Genomic DNA, 14,840 nt, shown 5'->3' with positions numbered 1-14,840 from the left:
CACAATATGTACAATTTAAACCGCATCAGGGAAGACATGAGGGTTCGTCAAAGTCTTCGGCGCCGACTCCCGAGCCTTAGTTCCAATAAGATGGTCAAAAGCCGGTGAATGACTAACACGCGGCGAAAGATCCTCAAGGTCCCACAAATAACCCAGCGTCTTCAAGACAGAGGTAGCAGTGTACGAAGAAGCCTTCCCAGTAACAGGATCAACGCCATAGTTCTCAACATATCCTTGCGGCGCATACGGCGAAATCAACCAAGTAGGCATACGACCACCCAGACGATCAAACTTGAGCGTGTACGTGCTACCGTCTGGAGCAGTCTCAGTGTACGTCTTGTTATCAGGACGAACAGCAAGTGGGGGTGCAACGTGGTCGAAGAAACCACCTGTCTCGTCGTAAGTGAGAAGTAGCAGAGTCTTCTCCCACTGCGGGCTGGCGCGGAGGGCGTCGTAAACTTGTTTCACGAGGACCTGGCCGAAGGAGACGTTGCCGGAGGGGTGCATGGAGTTGGTATTCAGGCCGCAGCAGGAGGGATTGATGTAGGATAGTTTGGGGAGGAGGCCCAGGTAAGCGTCTTGGTAGAAGTTTTCCATGGGGACGATGTTTTCCTTTGCGTTTTGGGCGGTCCAGTTGAAGAAGAGGGAGTCGGGGAGGAAGTCGCCGTTCGTGCCGTCGTAGTTGCGCCAGGAGATACCTTTCTCCGAGGCGACTTCGAAGATGGAGGCGGTGTCGACGCCGGATTTGAGGAAGCTGTCGTCGTTCTCGCCGTGGCCGTCGGGGGTGCCGGCGATGGCGCAAAGGCGGTTGGGGTTTGTGGGCTGTGTTTGTGAGTTTTGGTTCGTGCTCGCTAGGCTGAGGGCGAGGCACTTACGCCAGGCACGCAGGAGTGCCAGTAGTTGAAGGTAGTAAACTCGTCGACCAGTTCCACGAGTGTCGGGATCTCGCTCTCTGAGTAGTAACCCATAACCTCCTCGGTCGCCCGCTTGGCTGAAATTGCCGGGTAAGAGTCCATCTGGCGCTGGACGAAGCCCTTCAGGTTAGGCTTGAGCTTGCCGCTGGCAATCGCCTCATTGGACGGGTTGTAAGTGCCATAGAACTCAAAGTTGTTGCCGGTCACCGAGTGATCCGGGTCATGAATGACCGAGTCGTAGTCTTTGTAGGCGTTGCACCACTCCTTGCTGTGGGTTTCGTTCACAGACTGGGGGTTGCAGAAGGGGCCGTTGTTGACGACATTATCAAGACCTTCCTTGTGGACACCACCTAAGATATTGTCGAAACCGCGGTTCTCCAGCAGGATCCAGACAACGTTTTCAACCTTGTCTTTCAAGTTGGCAATGGACTCCTTCGAGCCGGACTTGTATCCCCATGGCTCTTGGGTTCCGCGAACGACAGCGGCGCTCAGTGCGGTGCCAGACAGACCGATGAGAGGAAGCAAATTGTTGACCTTCATGATGGCGCCGAAGGAAAGATAACTTGACAGGTTGGTATGCGAGAATCATTTCCAGGTGGACATGCGAACAATTTATAGCTTTGTGGCAGGCGATCGACAATTCCAATTCTGCTTATCAGGTACAGCCACTTTCCCAGTGAGGTAAATCATCTTTATCGGACAGTAGGCAAATGGGAGATACATATGTCATTCACATGCAGGGGTATAGCAATCTCATAGGCCATGGAGGGCAGACGACGGACCCACGAAACCGGATACTGGAGCGGAGCTTGGCTTTAGCTTCGCCCTGTGGAGGAGCTTCTTTCGAGCCGAAGCCCGATCGCCTGCTCAAATCCGATAGTCAGTCGGTTGCAGCATGTCATTTTAATAACGGAGGTGCGAAGATTCGCTAGCCGGAGCTTAGCATCGTCGTACCTGGCAAGGAGTGGGGCAGGCTCTTGTTCGATCCACCAATCGTGCACGCGATACCACTTAGCTTCTCCACTACGCGGCGCTGGTCCGAGCGCTCTTCACCAATCAAAGCTGACGCATGGCGCATGCTTCGCTGCCACGTGCGGAATGCTTGGTCGGCGTTACATTCAAACGCATGTCGGCATTTCCCCGGTCGAAGGATACGCCGTATCTGGAGTCTAGGCAGAGACAAACTAAATGAATCCACATTCGAAGTGCTCTACAGCGTATCGAAGAATTATCTGGACTTCAAGGATTTTTTACTATCAAGACGTCAGAGGTGAACACTACGACATGCCCAAAGATGACCATCCCAAGGGTAACAAGATACACAATGGTTTGATCCATCCTTTCAATCGTTAATTCAAGGTCAGTGGTTTCATTCGTAGCACTGTGAGTTCAAGGGAAAGGTGCTTCCCTGTCAAAAATAAAAGTGTGCCTCGAGCGAACACATTTGAGCACGAGAGCAAAGCTGTCAATTGTGTATCAAATATGCAAAAGTTGACCGGCAGTATGTCATTGGCTCCATGGACTGCCCTAGTCGAGAAATTGAGTAAGCTTACTGTGGCACCTTCTCCCAGGATCTACAACCACAGATGTATGTGGCCGGCTTTGATCCCCGGGGTCAAAAAGAAGTGGAGGTCGCCGATTGCTTCTATCACAATTAGCGACGCCTTACTTAGTATTCATCTACGTCTAAGCTTTTTTCTTTTTCTTTTTCTTTTTCTTTTTTCCGATTACTGAACACAATCCCTTTTGCATCATACCACACCCCGATGATGGCTTCGCTCAGATATACAAACTAGGACATGCCACTCTGGGCACTAATGCGCTACGACACCCTCCGATGAGTATGTTTCACAAGATATCATCCCATCTCACAAATTCCGGGCGGATTTTATCAAGCTCCCGATTGGTTCCAATACCCGTGTATCCGGTTTCACACCCTAATCGAAGCTTTCCTCGTTACACAAGAAATCACCTCTCACCACTCAAATTAGAGAAGCATTTGGCCGCGGGAAAAGCAATGTCGCACCAGCAACCTTGGATGCACACATCATTCAAATCAGCTTATTGTCTATATACCTTATCTAGCATAGTGTAGCTATGGATACCGGCTTGTGTTCCCCGATCAGACAATCCCACGCCATTTCTAGGTCGCGATGTATCACCACGCTTCGCTGATTTGCCGTTTCGCCGTATCTAGGCCCACTGGTCTAGTCTATTCTCAGGGAAATTTGCGCGGGCGATAGCTCTCTCTTATTCGCCAGTCAGTGGAATAGGCAGCGATAATACTAACCCAGAAGAAACACGGTGGGTCTGATTGGATTTAGGGCTGACGCTGGCTTGAATCAGTCCCTTGGTTTTCCCCGTCTATAGAGCGTACTCTGATTCAATGAATAAACCATTTCGATTGATATACTGATCCAAATAGCGATTGGACTAGGAATTTGTTTATCTTGGTATCCGATCGTCTCATAATCTTGCTAGTGGAACCTCTCAATCCTAGCGTAGAGCACCCAGTCACTTACTGCAGAGACTCCGTCTATCCAATTTTCCCTCTGCACCTTGGCGTATTCCAGCGGCGTCTTCCAGGGCGATGCTGTATCCACCTTCGGAATTTCGGATCGTGTTCTTCCTCCATCAACAGAATAAACCTCGCCATACGGCCAACGGAATCTTGAATCCCGGAATCTAGATCGCTTGGCATATCTTCTCCTTTTCATATTTTCGGTCATCTGGTGCTGCTGTATTTGCATGCATGAAACTGCAATCTCACCACCACAGCCACACTGCACGACACTATACGAGCCCGAATGAGGATACCCGGATGTTCTTAGGGATCAGTCCAAACATAGCCACTTCGCCCTCGGGCATTGATTCCATATGATGGGATGTCTAAAATAAACTCCATCACAAGCATGACCACGGAGCCCGCGGGTCGCGCCGAGAGGTGATCGGGCATTCCGATTCCGCACTCGTACCAGGCAGCAACGGCAACCGTGGTTCTCTCGGACGATCCGCAGGGTCTCCGCCCTGCACTAACCAAACTGGGCAGCCTCCAGAGGCTTGTTCGAAAGGTTAAAGCAGCCCTGCGTCATCTTGATCAGTCGCCCTGCGGTATAAGGCAGGCACCAGCGTTTCCTCCTGCTCTACCCAAGTGACACTATGTTACTTTCTTTTTACGTCGCGAATTGTTTCATTTTGCGCTGGTTCCTTTCTCGGATATTCTGAAATAGTACATTACATCGTATTGTCAGACCGGCCCTAACCGATCATGTCAGTTCCGCTCGCCGCCCTGGCCATGCTGGGCCCACCTTGGGTCTATAGATCACACTTGCGGCGCCTGTGGTCGAGAGTGCTCTGGAAATACTGATTGGCGACCTCGTTTATTTTCCCTGGACGGCCATTTCCGATCCACAGGGTAGTCTGCTTCTAGCGGGGCGCAGTAGAACGGCGGTGGTGCAGATGCGTAATTAGAATGGGCCTGCTTGGCTAGGAATGTACCGAACAGGAGGCGCGGGAAGGTTCGATGCTGGAGGTGTCATGGCTGTCGTGACATAAGGCCTCGCTTCTCTCCCGCCAACGTACCGCCCTGTCTTTCAATTATTTTTCCGTCTGCTCTCCCTTGCCGAACTTGGTCCTGCTCTTTCCTTGAGGCATTTATCTGCTGTCTTCTTGACAGTCCGTAATCACGACTCCAGTATCCCATACGAGCACTCATGGCCTCTCACGCGCCAACGCCCACTGGCATCGCACCACCCATCATGGTCACCGAGGCCACTGACATCAACATGCAAACACCTATTAGTGTTACGGCCGTGATATCTGAGAAGAAAAGACGAGGGAGAAAGGGTCGAAAGCCCAACCCAGTCAACATTTCCGGCCCAAACCCCAAGAAGAGCCTCCTACTCGACGAGCTAGGCGACGCTCTCGTCGATCAACTCTACACAACACCCAAACTAGACGACCGACTCGGCGTCTCCAACGCCTCCGTCGTCGACCACCTCCGCAAAAACCTCACCACCTCCCTCAAAGCGCCCTCTTGCGCCAGCTCAATTACAAGCAGCAGCCGGACCCTGACCGGCGTCGAAAGCTCCACACCACCCACAAGCCTCGACGAACGAGATGCCCAAGAAACAACCCTCTCGTCGTCACGGACAGTGGCGAGCCACTCGTACCGCAGCAATGCCTCACTCCGCACGAACCACACAATCCCTGAACGAGGAAACGTCTTCTCGCTCACCGATTTCTCCACAATGACAGCCATCCAGCGCCTAACAGCGCAATACGGCCGCGTAGCACACATGGGCATCCTCGATCACAGCTACCGCTTCTTTGTGAACAAGACACAAACCGCAGCATTGTCATTCAAAGTACAAAATCGTATCGCCATCGTCGGCGGCGACCCCCTCTGCGAACAATCCATGATCCCAACCCTTGTCGACGAATTCAGCGCCTACCGCAAAAAAAGACGCTGGGGGCTTGCATTTATGGGCGCAAGCGCATCATTCGTGGCATCGCACGCACAACCACGCAATTGGACAACAATCCGCTTCGGCACAGAACGAGTCCTAAATCCACAAACAAACGAAGTCCTCCACGAAACAAGCGGGAAACGAATCGCTGTACAGAATCGCCAGCTCCTTCACCCGCAGAAAGGCGGGATTACACTCGGCGTCTACGCCCCCTCCATCCACGGCACAGACTCCCAACTCCAATCAGACCTCATATCTCTCTACAACGACTGGCGTGCTGAACGAAATGACTCCAACGGTCCCCAAGCCTTTATCACCGTCTACGACCCCTTCGCACTCCCCTCGCTGATGACATTCGTATACACCCGCTCCGCAACGGGAATGATAAACGGCTTTGCTGCACTGCGCAGACTGGGATGCGGCGGATACCATATTGATCCATGCATCGCGTCTCCGGGTTCACCGAAGGGAATAAGCGATTTACTCATCGTATCCTGCATGGCGCTGCTCCATCGTGCAAACGTCTCATATTTGGGGTTCGGGTTCGAGCCCGTTCATGCACTGTCAGCGGAAGACGTTACGGGAATGTCTGGGACTGTGCTCACGAATCTTACGCGCGATATGTACGGACATACCTTCCAACGACTCCCGATCCACGGGAAGAAGGCATATCATGATAAATTCCGGCCGGACGAGGGACAGGACTCTGGACTCTACCTTGTTTTTCCGGGCGGTATACCCAGTCCGCGCCATTTTGTTGCTATGATTCATATGGCGAATATTAGTCTTCGGAAGATTTTTTGGGCGGATTTTAGGGATTGGGTTTCGACGAGGAAGGGACGAGATGCGAAGGTTAGACACAAGGCGTCTTCTTCCTCGTTGGCGGGTGACCAATAGGAGATATTGAGTGAGAGCAAGACTTCAGATTCGCCAAAAGGTTGAGATTTTGCTATCTCTACTTTAATTCACTCTTCATCAGGGAAGGGACCTGGAATCCCCCATTGCTGTACCATATGCAGGATCGACTGTACCATAACCGGCATTTTTGGTTTGCTGGCTTTAGCCTTTTTGGAAGATTGTTAACGGTCACTACACCTAATTTCTTTTGTCAGTATCGGTTGGCACCAGACCAGTTTTGCTCTGCAAGTGCAACATTCAGACTTGCTCGAGCTCACCCTGGGATCGATCAATCTACGAGCTAGAGTCGAAATGATAGACCTTTCCTTTAAAATTCATTATTTTTAGAAGATGGACTACATCTTGTCCTATGCGGAGTCATTTGTCTCGAATGCCTGAACTCCGATGTATTCTGCAGTTTAGTACTTGAACTTATCTTTCATACAATCTGATGGGTATTTCCTAGGACATGCGGCGGAAGAGAAAGTCCTTGACTATGGGCGAGCTTGAGAATTCGGGGTTTAGGAGGACGCAGCTGAAATCGTTGTCGTTAGTCAATGCAAGATATAGTTGAGTTGAGAGGGGGAGATACTTGAGGAAATATTCCAATCCGACGCGCCGAGTCTCTAGGAACTTGGGGCGGAATTTATCTGTTGCAGTTAGCAATCTGCTCAGTATAGAAGACATTGACCGGTCTTTTCTGAGGAAGGCCATACAAAAAACACTTTTCGGGGGCAGCGCAGGAAGCGCACTCCTCGCATGTGGAAACGAAGAAACAAGTCGCTGGCGCAGATCGTCGAACTCGGAGTATCTCATTCTAACGACGATAGGGCCGCCCTAGACGAACACCACATTAGCCAAGGACGCCGCAAACCAACGAGGACAACTCACGTCCAGAGTCTGAACAACACAATTCCAAACGACATAAGCGCCGACCCCCGTCTTCCCCTGCACAACAGAGTGATCATCAATCGCGACGCTCCGCGCCCACAATCCACGACTCGTCTCCGAGTCCGGGTCCGCCGTATGGTCTTCAAGCGTGATTTTATTCTTGAGCGAGCTTTGCGAGGCGCGCGAGACGCTCCGCTCGTGACGCTGCCACCATGGCGGGACGACGCCTGAGAGTGGTCGTGATTTCGTGCTTGAAGCTTGGCTTTCTGTCTCCTGAGACTCTGGCGCGGGGGTATCGTGTTCGGTGGGAGTGTCGTTCGTCATGGAAGAGTGCGGCGGCTGCCGCGGCGCGGCCTCCTCAGTGCCTGGCTCCATCCATTAATGTCAGCGACGGTGGGAGGTTTGCTATTCAATCAGCCATTAGCATCATTTTTATCTCAGCAGACCTGTGTATGTGGTATATCTAGCTGCGGCCAGATACCCTTTCGGGCAAGTATAGTGGCTTGGGGAGTGGCGGCCCAGGCCGGGGGGTGACAACGGCTCTGGTTCATCAGAAAGGAGAGTGGGGACCGTATAGCAAGAGGATCGGCGCAAGGTTGCACGCGCGTCAGTACACTTACCTTGGAACGGTCCAGTCCAAGCAGGGTAGTGAGGTTCCCAGATCGGAGTGCGCAGAGGAGCTTGGACGGAGAGCGATCGACTGAGCTGGTCGAAAATGGCGTGGCGCGGTCTTACGTAAGCCGCTGCAAGTTGGCGATCGTCTGCTTTCTTGCGTTGCATCAACTCAAACACAGGTTTAGTGAGACCCTCTCCCTCTCAGATATTAAGCAATTTTCAATGATGAGTGATCTGGGTCTTTTTGTCAAAATGATTGCTTGTTGATCGGGCTTCACTGGTCTGTTTTGTCGCTGCAATGGAGGATTCGGCTTGGCTTTGTCACCAGTGTCTAATAATCGCGATCGTGCGCCAATATAATTGCCGTCTTGATTGTCTTGACTCTGGTCCTGTGTAGTGTTGTAGAAGCATTGTACTCTCTCGCCGGGCGTGGTTGCCAGTTGCTGCGTTGTACTGTGGGGTTCCCCACATTATTATCTCGGGTACGGACCGAGGCACGATAGACAGTGTTCAACCACTTGCTATCTACGCAATATGCACCACCTAATAATAGCAGTCAACATATGATTCAGGGACTAACAAAGAGCACCACATATTTCGAACCCGCCATTTACCTCGCAAAAAGTCGACAGCCTGCTCCTCGCACGTAGTCCATACCATACGCTTCCCCGCGCCAGAACTAGACTGCATCCGGCTCGCCATACAGACTTAGCGAACCCCACCGCCACCTGTCTCTGAGATTGTCGTCGCCGACTGCACCGGGGATTCGCGAGGGTCCAAGCCAAGCAGCGCGCTAGACCGAATGCCGCCAAGCGTGGCTGGTCGGCATTGCCGCTAAACTGAGACATCGCCCTTATCTTTTTCTCTCGCGGTTCACCTCGTTGCAGTGCAGACCAGTTGGTGTGCAAATGGCGGGTGATGAATGTGCAGGGAGGCCACTTACCCTAGGGTAGTTGTATGTGGTGTATATTCAAAGGGAGTGGGTATTGGGCAATTGATCTCAATAGGGTCGGATTCCAGGGTTGAGTGATCTTGGGTCCATCGCTGCCTGCTATCCCCAGATCGACATGTCACTCGGCTGGTTCCACATTAGCTTCGAACTCCTATTTCTGTATGAGCAATGCAATGCTGCGAGTGCATGCAGTACTGTCTGCCGACTGCACTGTATTGGAGCTGTGAACAGATCGCAGTGCACTGCAGGTGGAGCCCCAAGGGCTGTGGTATCACCCCATCGGCCACTAGTGCTGCACTAGTACGCTCTTCTATACAGCGCGTGATCTGGCGAACCTCTCCCTTTTTCTTTGCCCCTACACTTGTTTCCTATTCTCATTCCCCTCGCCCTGTTCTACAGTCTGTCGCTACAGCTCAATCCAGTCAATGCACTAGCTGTACATTGATTGGTACCACCCAGGACACACTGTTGTGTACTAGCTCCATCTCCAACGCTCTCATTCTCATTCCGGCTTCTCGAACAAACCCAAGAATCCAACCGAGTAAGGTCTAAGACATAATTCCAGCACTTTCTTTGCCTCCCCCCCCCACCCTTCATTCCACCGCCCACGCTATTTTTACGAGGGTGTCACCGAAAGCCGGCTGACACTTGCTGTATTTAGCTGCACGGCTGCCTCGCCGGCCCTCACTTTCTTCCTCCAACACCCACCACTTCCCATTCCCACCTGTTGTTTCCACAACAATCACCACCATGTTCTCCGGAATGCTCACCCCGACCCTGCTGGGCCTGACCTCGATGCTCACCCTCGTGAGCGGCCAAACCATCGAACCCAACTCCGTCCCCCTCAGCACCCGCGGTAAGTTCACCCAAAACACCCGGCTATGCCTGAGCCACATTTAACAGAAAACAGAGAGCTGGTGCAGTTCCCAGCAAGCCTCATGCCCCCTGCTCTGCCTGCAACTGCCCGGCGCGACGGGCAGCCCGACCCAGAATACCTGCTCTGCCGTGAGTATCCCACCACCCCTCAAAAACATCAAGGTACTGACAATCACAGGAAACACTCTCCTACTCCTGTATCTGCAGCAACAACGTCTCCCCTAATGCCTCCGAATACTCCCAGACAATGTCCTACTACATCTGCACCGAAGCCGCCACCCAGTGCGCCAACAAGTGCACCACCAGCTCCTGTGTCTCCGCCTGCCGAGCCGACCACCCCTGCGGTGCCCAGGACCCCAAGCGCGTCAACGTAACTACCACCACAACCGCCTCCGCGACCAGCACCGCTACTTCCACTGCTCTGCACACGAAGGAGGCGACCGGCGCGGGTATTCGACCCTTTGTTCTTGAGATGGGTCAGGTTTATGGTACCTGCATTCTGGTCGGTGGCTTTATCGCCGGCTTTGCTATTCTTCTTTAGGCTAAGCATTGAGGCAAAGCGGAGATATCAGATGCAGCCCATGCTCTTCTCTGGTTTTAATGGCGTTCACATCTAGCCGGTGGCTTAATTCGATTTATCTATCGATTTGCCTGGTCTGGGCACGATCTATTATTCGATGATCTCGGTCGTCTCACTTTTTTCTTTCTGAATTTCTTTTTGCATCGGCATGGGCGTCTGGTTTGCATCTTCGGAATGGATCAATTGTTTATGACTTCACAAGGGAGTAATTTCAAAGTAGCCTGGCTATGATGTACCCGATCCCTGTACTATCCAGGAAATACCTACTGGATAGTATATTAGGACATCCTATTGGCACAATCCCACCGTACAAACTGCCCTCAAACAGCACTGTAGACTCGATTCCACTGGTGCAGCTCAAGCACACACACACAGCGTGACATGCCCAGCACTCTCCACACTACTACACTGAGAACCAATCAAATCTTAGCCCTCATCTTCGAACTATCCATCCTCTGCCCCTCGTCATCTTGCTCCGCAACCTCCAACACTGGAAACTCAACCGGCATAATCCGCCTCGGTGTCGATCCCGGAATAACGGCGTATTTGGAGAAATCCGTCACACCGCATTTTTCGCGGAGGAAGTCTTCGTCCGTGTCGAGGAGGCCGTTGACAGTTGGTGCCGGGGCACGGAGCATTTCGAGGATTGCGTCGGAGAAAATTGTCTGACATCAAGAGTTAGCGGGTTCATATGGTAGTACACTACCTCTGAGGTAGATTATCGTGCACGGCTCGGGTAACGAACTGGTTTTCTGAGGTCTTTCTTGTACGACTTGTCGAATGTTTTGTTGTGTTCCGTTGCGGCTGACTCGATTGACTGGGCCAGTGTTAGTTCATAGGTCTGATTTTTACATCGGGACTACCTAGATACAAGTAAGTTGTGAGTCTGGTTTGACGTACCGATGCAGGCCAGATACTTGTAATAGCCATATCCTTGCGCTCTTGGCGGATAAAGTCCATAGCAAGACCTTTGACGAGAACGCTCATTCCGACCTTGCCTATATCATCATTAATCAATTCCACTTCCCACGCAGTCAAACATCAGGCTCTTGAGGTGGATCCATACCCATAGCATAAGCCGTCTTCCCCCTAAAAAACCTCGAATAAATCGGTGGCGAAACAACAACAATCCTTCCTTTCCAACCATTCCTTCCAAAATAAGGCAAAGCAGCCTGGATCGTAGCATAAAGGCCCTCCGGGTTAATTTGCTGCATCAATCTGAATCGCTTGAGGGGCGTATTCTCCACAGAAGACCACCAGATCGCGCCGGAGTTGTAGACCAGCACATCCAGTTTGCCGAATACGCGGACTGTCTCATCGACCGTGTTCTGAATTTGCGAAGCGTCGCGGACGTCGACGGCGATGGTATGCGCTTTTCCGCCGGCTTCAGTTATTTCCCGCTCTACTGTGTTGATTGTTGAGGAGGGGGAGTTGGGGTCTGGTGGGAACGGGACTGTTTTGCTTGCGTCGGATGTTGTTTTTGCTGCTAGCATTACTGTATTGCGCATTGTCAATTGGTTGCTCGTTTTATGGATATACCATCACGTTGGTAAGGTTCAAGTTTCTGGACTCTCGTACCTGCGTAGCCGTTTCGGGATAGGTCGATGGCGACTTGGCGGCCAATTCCGCGGGATGCGCCCATGATCAGGGCGACTGGCTGTTTAGCAGGCATTTTTGTAATGCTGTAGAAATCACCACTGTCTCGCTTTTGGTATTGAGGTTGGAAGTGTGGGGTTGCGGCTCCAATATATGGGGATGTGATAGTTAGACTTGAGGCCGAGACTGGGGCTGGATTATATATAATGTTCGGCAGGTTGGAAAAGCTCTTCTGTAAAGGCCGAGATTAGAGCATCAATTAATTGTGGGTGATCTAGGAATTTCGGAAACCCATTTCGTCTGAGGTTTCCCTTCTTTTGCAGCGATGGAGGCCGAACCGGTGATTTCGTGATTACTCACGACGAGGCCTCGGCACCTCGGAGTCCCCAGACGTCAGGCTGCAAGGCAGCGACACCCCAATGGCGGTGTAGAGAGCGGTGCGATATTGCCTATCGCTCACTCTCCGCCAGCCTCACAGGGCGACAACAACCACCTCAAGAAGCTCCAAACTCCCCTCCACTCTAACTCTGGATATCGCTACAACATTGGAAGTTTACAACCCACGACAAATCTGATCCGGCTGCTCGTCCGACCTCTCGCACTCATTGACCCCGCTCCAGGTCGATCTAGGTGGGCTGGGCAACATGGAGTATCCCCCGCAAGAGGCCTTTTCTTCAGCACCCCAGGGCACGACCGCCTCGTTCGGAGAAGCTACTCCCGCCAGTGTCACCAAACTTGACGGTATGTGGATCTTCCTGTGGGGTACACCCCCGGCACATCTGCTCTCCGATACTATTCAAGCTCGACCAGTAGCTAACTCAGGCAGATCCTCCCAAGTTTGACCTCGAGTCATATATTGCAAACTACAAAGGTAACCTTTAAAGGCATGTTTAGCTGAAGGGACTTGAGCTAACAAGACCACAGGTCGAACCCGATTCAACCGTCTCTACCTCATCGGAATCACCTCCACCTACCTCTCCGTCGATGCCCTGAAAGCCGCAATTTCCGAGGCAAAGTCTGGGAAAGATGTCGCGCGATACGAAAAGGCCGTTCGCGCACTGTCGGAAGTAGCACCGGGCGACCATGATGCGACTCTCGACTCGGCGTGGGTTCAGCAAGTTCAGAAGGGTGTCAAGGCCGAAGGCGATCAACTGGAGCGTGAACTGCGGGGATACAAGAACAACTTGATTAAGGAAAGCATTCGGGTACGTCATATGGACATGGAATCTAGCTCCGAGGGATTTAAGCTAACTCTTTTGTTGCAGATGGGAAACGAGGATATGGGAAATCACTATTACGAGACAGGTGATCTGGTCGCGGCATCAAAGGCATACTCTCGCATGCGGGACTACTGCACCACACCAAACCATATCGCCTCGATGCTGTTCAAACTGATCAATGTGGGCGTCGAAAGGGGTGACTGGCTGAGTGTGACATCTAATGTACAGCGACTCCGCAACTCCCAGTCGAAGCCAGAGGATTTGGCCCGGAATCAGGCTAAGATTTCCGCGGCCCTGGGTCTAGCACAGATGCATGGCGGATTTTTCCGCGACGCAGCCACTAGCTTTTTGTCCGTGAAGCCGACTCTGGGAGATACCTTCAACGACATCGTTACCCCGAATGATATCGCCGTCTACGGCGGGCTGTGTGCAATGGCTTCAATGGACCGCACCGAACTCCAGACAAAAGTTCTCGACAACGTGGAATTCCGGAACTTCCTCGAACTGGAGCCTCACATTCGCCACGCTATCAAATTCTTCATCAACTCCAAGTTCCGCCCTCTCCTGGATATCTTGGACAACTACCGCACCGACTACCTCCTCGACATCCACCTCCACCGTCATGTGGCGGACCTCTATGAGAAAATCCGCATTAAAGCCATCCAGCAGTACCTCGTACCATTCAGCGTCGTGATCCTCGACACCATGGCCGCCATCTTCTCACCGGAAGTGGTAGGCGGCGAAGCACATCCAGCCAGTCTCAAATCGCCCTTCGTGAAGGAACTCGTCCGCCTCATACAAGAAAAAGTACTGGATGCCCGCCTCGACCTGGAAAAGGGACTTCTCATCGTGAACGAGAAGGACACGCGCATCGAGGCCCAGGAAAAAATACTGAAGGACGTGCGAAAATTCAATGAGGAAATGCACCTCCAAATTTTGCGTGCGTCCGTCCTGCAAGCAGGCATGGAGCTGCGGGCTCCGAATCAGGAATCCACTGCTCGGTTCGGACATGTCTCTGCCGCGAGACGAGGACTGGGTGGTTCGCAGCGGGGTGGACCGTCTGGTTCCAAGTAGATGATTCTGAGCATACTTTATGATGGTCTTTAGAGGCACGGCTAGGCGTGATGGACGTAAATGTGTGAACGAGGCATGAACAATACCCAAATGTGGACTGAGATCGCTTAGTGGATCAATTCTAGCTTCGAATGAATCAGTTCACTACTTACATCTCATGTGTAGCTGTATCGACTCTCGAGTAGACTTGTCGTTTCTTCGCGAGAAAGAACACGATCATATTTCTAACATGTCTCAATCATTCAATTGCCGGATGATCCACCACCTGCCGTCGTCACCGCATCCAGGACGACGTCCCTGCAACCATTAAAGAATCCAGTCCATCAAATTTCTCCTCAGAGTCCATCAAAGACGGCGACAGGGATGTTCACCCAGTTTTCTGCCATGAGAGCCTTCGCCACTTTCAACGCCAACAGCTCGGAAAAAAGAAATTGCATCTTCGACTGATCGGATTGAGGCTACCGGCTGGCTTGCTACATGCCTTTGATATACTCGGCCATTCCACAATGATCTCCGCCGAGCACCGCGGTAAGGCGCAGTCGACAACGGAATTCGGGGCATTTCTAACCCTCTGTCCCACCCAACCCATGAACGTCAAAACACCACAGAGACATAGAACAATAACCCATAAGGAATAAGTATAGCCCCCGATGACTTCAATATCAACTCCTCATTCAACCACAGCCAAACCTGACGAAAAAGGGAGCTGACCAGGCGAAAGTGCAAAGTGCAGTGCGAAATCAAGCACGAGTACCT

General features: G+C 51.9%; 6 protein-coding genes across 6 annotated transcripts; 3 read left to right on the top strand and 3 right to left on the bottom strand.

Moving 5' to 3' along the window:
- Positions 1–15: 15 nt before the first annotated feature.
- Positions 16–1,454, bottom strand: N7532_010244 (putative phosphatidylglycerol specific phospholipase C; the record flags this gene model as incomplete). The annotated part of the gene is made up of 2 exons (XM_056622735.1): positions 16–822; positions 876–1,454. The coding sequence occupies 2 exons, from the start codon at positions 1,452–1,454 to the stop codon at positions 16–18; spliced, it is 1,386 nt and encodes a 461-aa protein (XP_056470151.1).
- A 3,173-nt stretch (positions 1,455–4,627) lies between these two features.
- Positions 4,628–6,280, top strand: ergS (the record flags this gene model as incomplete). The annotated part of the gene is made up of 1 exon (XM_056622734.1): positions 4,628–6,280. The coding sequence occupies one exon, from the start codon at positions 4,628–4,630 to the stop codon at positions 6,278–6,280; it is 1,653 nt and encodes a 550-aa protein (XP_056470150.1).
- Positions 6,281–6,742: 462 nt separating this feature from the next.
- On the bottom strand, positions 6,743–7,495 carry N7532_010242 (PX domain-containing protein YPT35; the record flags this gene model as incomplete). Its single annotated transcript, XM_056622733.1, has 4 exons — positions 6,743–6,815; positions 6,873–6,930; positions 6,997–7,117; positions 7,172–7,495. The coding sequence occupies 4 exons, from the start codon at positions 7,493–7,495 to the stop codon at positions 6,743–6,745; spliced, it is 576 nt and encodes a 191-aa protein (XP_056470149.1).
- Positions 7,496–9,488: 1,993 nt separating this feature from the next.
- On the top strand, positions 9,489–10,155 carry N7532_010241 (uncharacterized protein; the record flags this gene model as incomplete). The annotated part of the gene is made up of 3 exons (XM_056622732.1): positions 9,489–9,594; positions 9,649–9,743; positions 9,793–10,155. The coding sequence occupies 3 exons, from the start codon at positions 9,489–9,491 to the stop codon at positions 10,153–10,155; spliced, it is 564 nt and encodes a 187-aa protein (XP_056470148.1).
- A 458-nt stretch (positions 10,156–10,613) lies between these two features.
- Positions 10,614–11,866, bottom strand: N7532_010240 (uncharacterized protein; the record flags this gene model as incomplete). Its single annotated transcript, XM_056622731.1, has 5 exons — positions 10,614–10,859; positions 10,940–11,011; positions 11,095–11,192; positions 11,261–11,689; positions 11,773–11,866. 5 exons carry the CDS (start codon positions 11,864–11,866, stop codon positions 10,614–10,616), a joined length of 939 nt encoding a protein of 312 aa, XP_056470147.1.
- Positions 11,867–12,434: 568 nt separating this feature from the next.
- On the top strand, positions 12,435–14,084 carry N7532_010239 (COP9 signalosome complex subunit 1; the record flags this gene model as incomplete). The annotated part of the gene is made up of 4 exons (XM_056622730.1): positions 12,435–12,531; positions 12,617–12,661; positions 12,715–12,995; positions 13,056–14,084. The coding sequence occupies 4 exons, from the start codon at positions 12,435–12,437 to the stop codon at positions 14,082–14,084; spliced, it is 1,452 nt and encodes a 483-aa protein (XP_056470146.1).
- Between the last annotated feature and the right edge of the window lie 756 nt (positions 14,085–14,840).

This window comes from Penicillium argentinense (assembly GCF_028826775.1).
Source record: "Penicillium argentinense strain IBT 30761 chromosome Unknown utg000010l_segment0_segment0, whole genome shotgun sequence".
Classification (NCBI taxonomy): Eukaryota; Fungi; Ascomycota; class Eurotiomycetes; order Eurotiales; family Aspergillaceae; genus Penicillium; species Penicillium argentinense.
This window is presented reverse-complemented; position numbering and strand designations above follow the sequence as displayed.